We start from the raw sequence: 10,666 nt of genomic DNA on the forward strand, positions 1-10,666 counted from the left end.
CATGGCTGTGTTAGAACATGGCTGTGTTAGAACATGGCTGTGTTAAAACATGGCTGTGTTAGAACATGGCTGTGTTAGAACATGGCTGTGTTAGAACATGGCTGTGTTAAAACATGGCTGTGTTAAAACATGGCTGAGTTAGAACAAGGCTGTGTTAGAACATGGCTGTGTTAGAACATGGCTGTGTTAGAACATGGCTGTGTTAGAACATGGCTGTGTTAAAACATGGCTGTGTTAAACATGGCTGTGTTAAACATGGCTGTGTTAGAACATGGCTGTGTTAAAACATGGCTGTGTTAGAACATGGCTGTGTTAAAACATGGCTGTGTTAAAACATGGCTGTGTTAGAACATGGCTGTGTTAGAACATGGCTGTGTTAAAACATGGCTGTGTTAGAACATGGCTGTGTTAGAACAAGGCTGTGTTAGAACATGGCTGTGTTAGAACATGGCTGTGTTAGAACATGGCTGTGTTAGAACATGGCTGTGTTAGAACAAGGCTGTGTTAGAAGGAGGGTTGGTGCGTGTACTGTATGTGCTAGAAGAGAGGATGAAAGGTGCTGTGTGTGTGTCTACGTGTGTGTGTGTGTGTGTGTGTGTGTGTGTGTGTGTGTGTGTGTGTGTGTGTGTGTGTGTGTGTGTGTGTGTGTGTGTGTGTGTGTGTACGTGTGTGTGTGTGTACGTGTGTGTGTGTGTACGTGTGTGTGTGTGTGTATATTTGTATGTGTGCCTGTTGGATGTGAGAATGAATTGTGTCTGTATTATATTTGCCTCTGACTGTGCGTGTGTATGTGTGTGTGTGTGTGTTCCCCACAGGATGTCGATAGTGATCATTGTTGCCAGGGAGATCCTGGACTCCAGGGGGAACCCCACAGTGGAAGTGGACCTGCACACTGACAAAGGTGAGAGACTGGTATTTTTCAACATCACGACATGGTGTGATTATTTGAGATATTCCATTATCAACTGGTTAATTCCACTTTATCCTTCACCCCTCCATTCCCTTGTTTTCTCAACCCTTCTATTCCCTCCCCCATCTGTCTTCCCCTCCCTCACCCTACCTTCCCTTCCCTCATGCCCTCACCCCTCCATTCCCTCAAATCTCTCCCTCCTCCTTCCAGGTGTCTTCAGGGCAGCTGTGCCTAGCGGAGCGTCTACTGGCATCTATGAAGCCCTGGAGCTGAGAGACGGAGACAAGAGCCGCTACAAGGGCAAAGGTGAGGGCTGAGGAAGGTGTGTGTGTGTGTGTGTGTGTGTGTGTGTGTGTGTGTGTGTGTGTGTGTGTGTGTGTGTGTGTGTGTGTGCGTGTGCGTGTGTTTGTGCAATGACGTTCGTGTGTGTGTGTGTGTGTGTGTTTGTGTATGATCGTTCGTGTGTGTGTGTGTCGGTGTGTGTGTGAGGGGAGGTGAAGGGGGATAGAGAAATGTGCTACGAGATGGATGGGTACTAGAGAAGGTATGAGCAGTAAGCCATATTGACTTATGGTAGCACTGTGAGGAGGAAAATTAAGATGACTACACTAAGTGAGGTGCAGAATGAACTACTTTTCTGTGTCCTTTTCTTCATTCTTATGTCCTGTCTCTGTATCCTCCTCCTCCTCCACCACCTCTTCTTCATCCTGTTTCTTCTCATCCTTCACTACATCCCTCCTTCTCCTAGGTGTGCTCAAGGCTGTTGGTCACATCAATGACACCATCGGTCCTGCCCTCATCCAGTCGGTGAGTACGGTCGTGAGTGTGTGTGTGTGTGGGTTGTGCCCTGTGTTGCTGTGTGTTTGTTTGGGCATATTTGTAACTGAGAGAAAGAGAGAAAAATGTCTCATCAGCTCTCTAAGATGTGCTGTGTTGCAGGGGGTCAGTGTGGTAGAACAGGAGAAACTGGACAAGATGATGATAGAGATGGACGGCACTGAGAACAAGTGTAAGTAACAACCTGTATGAATCACATATGAGACACCAGCTTGGACCAGTCCTGGTCTCAAGAGCTGGCGTGTGAACGTTTTATTCTAACTAGTGCTTTTTCAATTTGATCTTTCCCTTAATTCATACCTATTCGTTCTGCTCCCTTCAGCTCAGTTCGGGGCCAATGCTATTCTGGGTGTGTCCTTGGCCATATGCAAAGCTGGTGCCGCAGAGAAAGGTGTCCCCCTGTACCGTCACATTGCAGACCTGGCAGGAAACACAGAGCTAGTGCTTCCAGTTCCTGTGAGTTCATTACCGTTACATTTTCACCTGTATTCAGTTGACTGTCATAGAATACATTTGACCAAAAACCATAACCTACTCTGTAAAAAAAGATAAGATGAAGGCTTCAGACAGTTGGCTCTGTCATTGAATGAATGAATAAAGGAATGAATGAATAAAGGAATGAAGGAACTACTGGATAAAGGAATGAAGGAACAACTGGATAAAGGAATGAAGGAACTAATGGATAAAGGAATGAAGGAACAACTGGATAAAGGAATGAAGGAACTACTGGATAAAGGAATGAAGGAACAACTGGATAAAGGAATGAAGGAACTACTGGATAAAGGAATGAAGGAACTACTGGATAAAGGAATGAAGGAACAACTGGATAAAGGAATGAAGGAACTACTGGATAAAGGAATGAAGGAACTACTGGATAAAGGAATGAAGGAACAACTGGATAAAGGAATGAAGGACAAACTAGATAAAGGAATGAAGGAACAACTGGATAAAGGAATGAAGGAACAACTGGATAAATGAATGAAGGAACTACTGGATAAAGGAATGAAGGAACAACTGGATAAAGGAATGAAGGAACTACTGGATAAAGGAATGAAGGAACAACTGGATAAAGGAATGAAGGAACAACTGGATAAAGGAATGAAGGAACAACTGGATAAAGGAATGAAGGAACAACTGGATAAAGGAATGAAGGAACAACTGGATAAAGGAATGAAGGAACAACTGGATAAAGGAATGAAGGAACAACTGGATAAAGGAATGAAGGAACAACTGGATAAAGGAATGAAGGAACTACTGGATAAAGGAATGAAGGAACAACTGGATAAAGGAATGAAGGAACAACTGGATAAAGGAATGAAGGAACAACTGGATAAAGGAATGAAGGAACAACTGGATAAAGGAATGAAGGAACTACTGGATAAAGGAATGAAGGAACTACTGGATAAAGGAATGAAGGAACAACTGGATAAAGGAATGAAGGAACTACTGGATAAAGGAATGAAGGAACAACTGGATAAAGGAATGAAGGAACAACTGGATAAAGGAATGAAGGAACTACTGGATAAAGGAATGAAGGAACTACTGGATAAAGGAATGAAGGAACTACTGGATAAAGGAATGAAGGAACTACTGGATAAAGGAATGAATGAACAACTGGATAAAGGAATGAAGGAACTACTGGATAAAGGAATGAAGGAACAACTGGATAAAGGAATGAAGGAACAACTGGATAAAGGAATGAAGGAACTACTGGATAAAGGAATGAAGGAACAACTGGATAAAGGAATGAAGGAACTACTGGATAAAGGAATGAAGGAACTACTGGATAAAGGAATGAATGAACAACTGGATAAAGGAATGAAGGAACTACTGGATAAAGGAATGAAGGAACTACTGGATAAAGGAATGAAGGAACAACTGGATAAAGGAATGAAGGAACTACTGGATAAAGGAATGAAGGAACAACTGGATAAAGGAATGAAGGAACTACTGGATAAAGGAATGAAGGAACAACTGGATAAAGGAATGAAGGAACAACTGGATAAAGGAATGAAGGAACAACTGGATAAAGGAATGAAGGAACTACTGGATAAAGGAATGAAGGAACTACTGGATAAAGGAATGAAGGAACAACTAGATAAAGGAATGAAGGAACAACTAGATAAAGGAATGAAGGAACAACTGGATAAAGGAATGAAGGAACAACTGGATAAAGGAATGAAGGAACAACTGGATAAAGGAATGAAGGAACTACTGGATAAAGGAATGAATAAATGCTGTACATTGACAAATACTGATGTATGTCTCCCTCTCCTCCCCTGGTCCCCCTCTCCCTCAGGCATTTAACGTCATCAACGGGGGCTCTCATGCGGGCAACAAGCTGGCCATGCAGGAGTTCATGGTACTTCCTGTAGGGGCGGAGTCTTTCAGGGACGCTGTGCGTGTGGGGGCGGAGCTGTACCAGACGCTGAGGGAAGTGATCAAGGAGAAGTATGGCCAGGACGCCACCAACGTGGGGGACGAGGGGGGGTTCGCCCCAAACATACTGGAGAACACTGAAGGTGAGAGAGACAGGAGGAAAGACATATCAAAGACACTACTGCATGGTCCGAAAACAACTTCTGTAGACCCTCAGCTTTGTGTTTTCAGATGTGAAGGAAACAGCCTTCCAATTGGCTTACATTGCCTTCAGAAAGTATTCACACCCCTTGACTCTTTCCACATTTTATTGCATTACAGCCTGGCCTACACACAATACCCATAATGTCAACGTTTTTAGAAATATTAACATGTCTTGAGTCAAAAAATATTCAACCCCTTTGTTATGGCAAGCCTAAATTAGTTTGGGAGTAACAATTTGCTTAACAAGTCATATAATAAGTTGCATGGACTCACTCTTGTTGTACATGATTTTGGAACGACTTCCTCATCTCTGTACCCCACACATACAATTATCTGTAAGGTCCCTCAGTCGAGCAGTGAATTTCAAACACAAATTCAACCACAAAGACCAGGGAGGGTTTCCAATGCCTTGCAAACAAGGGCACCTATTGGTAGATGAGTAAACATATAAAAAGCAGACATTGAATATCCCTTTGAGCATTGTGAAGTTATTAATTACACTTTGGATGGTATATCAATACACCCAGTCACTACAAAGATACAGGTATCCTTCCTAACTCAGTTGCCGGAGAGGAAGGAAACTTTAAAACAGTTACAGAGTTTAATGGCTGTGATAGGAGAAAACTGAGGATGGATCAACAACATTGTAGTTACTCCACAATACTAACCTAAATGACAGAGTGAAAAGAAGGAAGCCTTTACAGAATACAAATATTCCAAAACATGAATCCTGTTTGCAATAAGGCACTAAAGTAAAACTGCAAGAAATGTGGCAAAGAAATTAACTTGAATACAAAGCGTTATGTTTGGGGCAAATCCAACGCAACACATCACTGAGTATCACTCTTCATATTTTCAAGCATGGTGGTGGCTGCATCATGTTATGGGCATGATTGTCATTGGTAAGGAATAGAGAGTTTTTTTTATATAAAAATAAACTAAATAGAGCTAAGCACATGCAAAATCCTAGAGGAAACCTGGTTCAGTCTGCTTTTCCACCGGACAGTGGGAGATAAATGTACCTTCCAGCAGGACAATAACCTAAAACACAACGTACAATCCAGGTGTGCAAAGCTCTTAGAGACTTACCCAGAAAGACTCACAGCTGTAATCGCTGCCAAAGGTGATTCTAACATGTATTGACTCAATAAATTTGCCAAATGTCTAAAACATGTTTTCACTTTGTCATTTTGGGGTATTGTGTGTTGATGGGTGTGAACAAAAATCTATTTTATCCATTTTGATTTCAGGCTGTAATATAACAAAATGTGGAATAAGTCAAGGGGTATGAATAATTTCTTAATGCGCAAGATTCCCAATATTACTGTAAATACAGAAGGGGTGGGAGCCCGTGGTTGTTTTCGAACTGGGCTCATAAATAAACACAGCACATTGTCTTTCAGAGACAGAGCAAGACAAGCACAATACCCAATATACCCAAGCACAATATCACTCACTGTTTTATAACAACCCCCTCTCCCTGCTCACCTTTCTTGTCACACTCCCTTTCCCTGTCCTATCCCTGTGTCCTGTCCCTGTGTCCCCCTGTCCCTGTGTCATGTCCCTGTGTCCTGTATCGCTGTCCTGTCCCTCTGTCCTGTCACCTGCCCGTGTCATGTCCTGTCCCTTTGTCCTGTCCCTCTGTCCCTTTGTCCCTCTGTCCTGTCCCTCTGTCCTGTGCAGCACTGGAGCTGATCAAGACAGCCATTGAGAAGGCAGGTTTCACAGACAAGGTGGTGATCGGGATGGACGTGGCAGCCTCTGAGTTCTACAAAGAGGGCAAGTACGACCTGGACTTCAAGTCTCCGCCCAACGCAGACCGCCACATCAGCGCCCAAGAGCTCTGCGACATGTACCAGGGCTTTGTCAATGACTACCCAGGTTTGTGTGTGTGTGTGTGTGTGTGTGTGTGTGTGTGTGTGTGTGTGTGTGTGTGTGTGTGTGTGTGTGTGTGTGTGTGTGTGTGTGTGTGTGTGTGTGTGTGTGTGTGTGTGTGTGTGTGTGTGTGTGTGTGTGTGCGTGCGTGCGTGCGTGCCTGTCACCCTAACATGGTCAATTGTTCCATGATATGTTTGATTAGGCTACTCCCCTCCCGACGATAACCCTGATGTCTTGTACTGAAGCTCTGTTTCACACACACACACACACACACACACACACACACACACACACACACACACACACACACACACACACACACACACACACACACAGTCATAGAGACATGGATAAGCACCAGTGATGGGGGACAGGGTACATCAGTGCAGCTCCCACCTTGCCAAATGTGCACTGTAGCGCATAATTAAAACCTCATTAACTGGTGTCAGGAAATGAGGGGAGGCTGTCCAATCTCTCTCTCTCTCTCTTTCTTTCTTTCTCTCTCTCTCTCTCGTTCTTTCTCTCTCTCTCTCTCTCTCTCTCTCTGAGGAGTGTAGAGTGTAATGGCAGATATGGGAGATAGTACCGCGTGTCCAGTCAGAGGCAGTAATTGAAATCCCCATTAAGACTGACACAGTGTACCTCTGAGCCCATCCACCGTGGGCCATGAGTGGGTCTTGAGCTAATCAACCAACTCCCATCACACACCCCTTAATACGCTAGAGTAAGCACACACACATACACACACACACACACACACACACACACACACACACACACACACACACACACACACACACACACACACACACACACACACACACACACACACACACACACACACACACACAAACTCCTTAACATGGTAGAGTCATTTCCTTCACTCTAGGTAGATCTTTCCTTTCGGGACAGATCTAGGAATATCTACTGCTCAGAAATTGTAACATTAACCATTAGGGGTTTAAATACAAAACTGTCCTTAGATCAGTGTCTAGAGGCATGGCCCAAGGTCACCCTTAGCCTACCCTCATTCTCCCCCTGTCCTTATTCTCCATTATGGTTGCAGCACACACAAACACTCACTAACATTCCTCCTGGCCCTCTCTCCTCCAGTGGTGTCCATTGAGGATCCGTTTGACCAGGATGACTGGCCGGCCTGGTCCCAGATGACAGCCTCCGTGGGGATCCAGGTGGTGGGAGACGACCTGACCGTCACCAACCCCAAGAGGATAGAGCGCGCCCTGGAGGAGAGGGCCTGCAACTGCCTGCTGCTCAAAGTCAACCAGATCGGCTCTGTCACCGAAGCCGTTCAGGCGTGAGTCAGGGAGGGGAGTGTGGAGCTGATTCGTATTTTAGAGTGTGTCCAAAATGGCACCCTTTTCCTGATATAGTGCTATATGGGCCCTGTACAAAAGTAGTGCACTATATAGGGATCGCCATTTGCGATGCAGATTGTGTGTTGATTTTAGAGCAGGTTTTATGTTATTGTAAACCCTATATACAGACCTTTATATAGTGATTTTCAATGTGCTTTACATTGTAAAGGTGAGAACTCACCTCATCCACCACGCTCCCTCTCTCTCTCTCTCTCTGTCTCTCCGTCTCTGTATGTCTCTCTGTGTATCTCTCCATCTCTGTATCTGTCGCTATCTCTCGCTCTCTCTCTATATATCTCTCCCTCTCTCTCCATCTCTATATCTGTCGCTGTCTCTCTCTCTCTCTCTGTGTATCTCTCCATCTCTGTATCTGTCACTGTCTCTCTCTCTCTCTCTATGTATCTCTCCCTCTCTCTCCATCTCTATATCTGTCGCTGTCTCTCTCTCTCTCTGTCTCTCTGTCTCTTTGTCTCTCTGAGTATCTCTCCATCTCTGTATCTGTCTCTCTCTCTTTCTCTCCATCTCTGTCTGTCTCTCTGTGTATCTCTCCATCTCTGTATCTGTTGCTGTCTCTCTCTCTGTCTCTCTGAGTATCTCTCCCTCTCTCTCCATCTCTATATCTGTCGCTGTCTCTCTCTCTCTCTCTCTGTCTGTCTCTCTGTGTATCTCTCCATCTCTGTATCTGTCGCTGTCTCTCTCTCTCTCTCTGTCACTCTGTGTATCTCTCCCTCTCTCTCCATCTCTGTATCTGTCTCTCTCTCTGTGTATCTCTCCCTCTCTCTCCATCTCTGTATCTGTGACTGTCTCTCTCTCTCTCTCTCTGTCTGTCTCTCTGTGTATCTCTCCATCTCTGTATCTGTCACTGTCTCTCTCTCCCTCTCTGTCTGTCTCTCTGTGTATGTCTCTCTGTCTGTCCTCCAGGTGTAAGTTGGCTCAGGAGAATGGCTGGGGGGTGATGGTGAGCCACCGCTCAGGTGAGACAGAGGACACCTTCATTGCTGATCTGGTGGTGGGCCTCTGCACTGGACAAATCAAGACTGGAGCTCCCTGTCGATCAGAGCGGCTGGCCAAATACAATCAACTCATGAGGTTGGTACCCTACTCACTGTGTGTGGTTGTTGCTGTATGAGTATGTATAACTGTCTCTCTGTCTGTTGCTCTCTGAATTCTTCTCTGTCGTTCACTTTCTCTTTCTGTCTTTATCCTCTCTTAGGATTGAGGAGGAGTTAGGGGACCAGGCTCGCTTCGCAGGGCACAACTTCCGGAACCCCGCCGCCCTCTAAGACTCCTTTGGGCTGACAGACACTGACACAGAATCACAGACATACATCACATCACTGCAGGGCACAGACGGACTGACATAGATGGACAGACACAGATGTACACAGACAGATATACATAAATACCTACAATGAATCCTTCAGACAGATAGAAGGTCGGACAGACATATGGTTGGAAGGATAGAGAGACAGACAGACTGACAGACAGAATGCGAGCAGACCGATAATCAATTACCGATTACCCCCTTAAAAAGTAAAGCAGAGACAGACAGACAGACACAGAGAGAGAGAGAGAGAAAGAGAGAGAGCCAGACAGACAGATGCACTGAGAAACACATTCATATGAATTAGCCTTTATATCACTTATAACGCACTGATGTATTGGAGGTTATATGTTTGATCAGATGATGAGTTGGAGGCTGGTGCAGAATGCAGAAGGACTGATTGGTTTTAAACAAGACATTAGTGTGTTGCACAAAGCAGTGTTTCTCTCAAAACATACATGCACATTCCTCTACCTGTTCCCTCGTTCTTTTCCATCCCTCTCTTTTCTCCTCCCCTTTACTTCAAAGCGTTTTCCCATCTCAATTTCCTCAATTGCCCAACCCTTCCTCTTTCCTCCCCTCCTTCCACCTTTCAGTTACCACTTACATGTAAAAGCCTGCAACATAATTGTCTGTTACCACTTACATCTAAAAGCTTACCACAGAAACCATCCAATCAATAAAGATATGAACACTTATGATGTAAACATCATCCACAATTGTGTCTGTGTGTTTTGTATGGGATATTTTTTATTTGATATCATTCAAATGAAAGCTCTACTTTAGGCTGGCTATAGGCTATATTGGCTACTGCATCTTCTCTATGCCACTACTTTCACACGGGGCACAATCAATAGGATGGAACGTTGAGAACTTTGCAGATGGAAATGCGGGGAAGCAGGTATCTGTTATGTTTGTTATGTTAACCATCTCCCGCGCCCGCATAGCCTGCTGGGTAACGTAGTCTAAATGTTATTAACACATAACAACACAGTATCCTAGAGCGTTGGGCCAGTAACCGAAAGGTTGCTAGATCGAATCCCCGAGCTGCCAAAGTAAAAAATCTGTCATTCTTCCCCTGAACAAGGCAGTTAACCCACCGTTCCTAGGCCGTCATTGTAAATAACAATTTGTTCTTAACTGACTTGCCTAGTTAAATAAAAAATGCATTGGGCTGCCACATTTACCCATTCATAATTAAATAGATGATTTTGTTCGTATATCTGAAAGCTCTGTAAAATTGCATCCTCCTAAATAAACCCCTGGTGTGGCTGACACGTGTAATGCGCACTGTATGCAGTGACAAGCTGCATCATATTAACAATGTATCAACTGTAGCTACACTGTTATATAAATTGTTGCAGGTATATCAATTGCATGTTCTAAATGTAGCAGCAGAGGGAGCGCGAGACGTGGCCTTTTTATGTCACGGTAAAAGGCGCGCAAGCGCAGTAGATCGCTCCTCCACATGGTTACTATGGTTACTACACAATAGGAGACGGGACAGGGGGCTGTGTAAAGGGGGAATAAAAAACGAAAGGAGAGAGTAGGGAGGTGGTTTGCAGAACCGCTTGACTGGACACACTGTAGCTAGCTCCCCCGACACTGGGCAGAGTAAAGGAGAGAGGTAGACCGAGAGAGAGGTGGAAGGAGAAGAAACGGGGTAGGCCTCGGCCTAGGTTTTAGGGGAAAGGTTTATACACAAAGAAGAACCCTGTTCTAGGCATGAATAGAATGGATACGGAAACTTTGAGAATG

General features: G+C 44.5%; 1 protein-coding gene across 2 annotated transcripts; it reads left to right on the plus strand.

The window, feature by feature from the left end:
- Positions 1–816: 816 nt before the first annotated feature.
- Positions 817–9,502, plus strand: LOC120048719 (gamma-enolase-like). 2 transcript variants are annotated; one of them, XM_038994889.1, is made up of 10 exons: positions 817–901; positions 1,121–1,216; positions 1,659–1,717; positions 1,850–1,919; positions 2,070–2,203; positions 4,047–4,269; positions 6,014–6,211; positions 7,322–7,523; positions 8,506–8,673; positions 8,798–9,502. In XM_038994889.1, exons 1-10 carry the CDS (start codon positions 817–819, stop codon positions 8,865–8,867), a joined length of 1,305 nt encoding a protein of 434 aa, XP_038850817.1. In that variant the 3' UTR covers positions 8,868–9,502. The 2 variants fall into 2 exon arrangements, with proteins under 2 accessions (XP_038850817.1, XP_038850818.1); XM_038994890.1 differs by lacking the exons at positions 1,659–1,717; positions 1,850–1,919.
- The last annotated feature ends 1,164 nt before the right edge of the window (positions 9,503–10,666 follow it).

The sequence above is a fragment of the Salvelinus namaycush genome, chromosome 5, assembly GCF_016432855.1.
Source record: "Salvelinus namaycush isolate Seneca chromosome 5, SaNama_1.0, whole genome shotgun sequence".
In the NCBI taxonomy this organism is placed as follows: domain Eukaryota; kingdom Metazoa; phylum Chordata; class Actinopteri; order Salmoniformes; family Salmonidae; genus Salvelinus; species Salvelinus namaycush.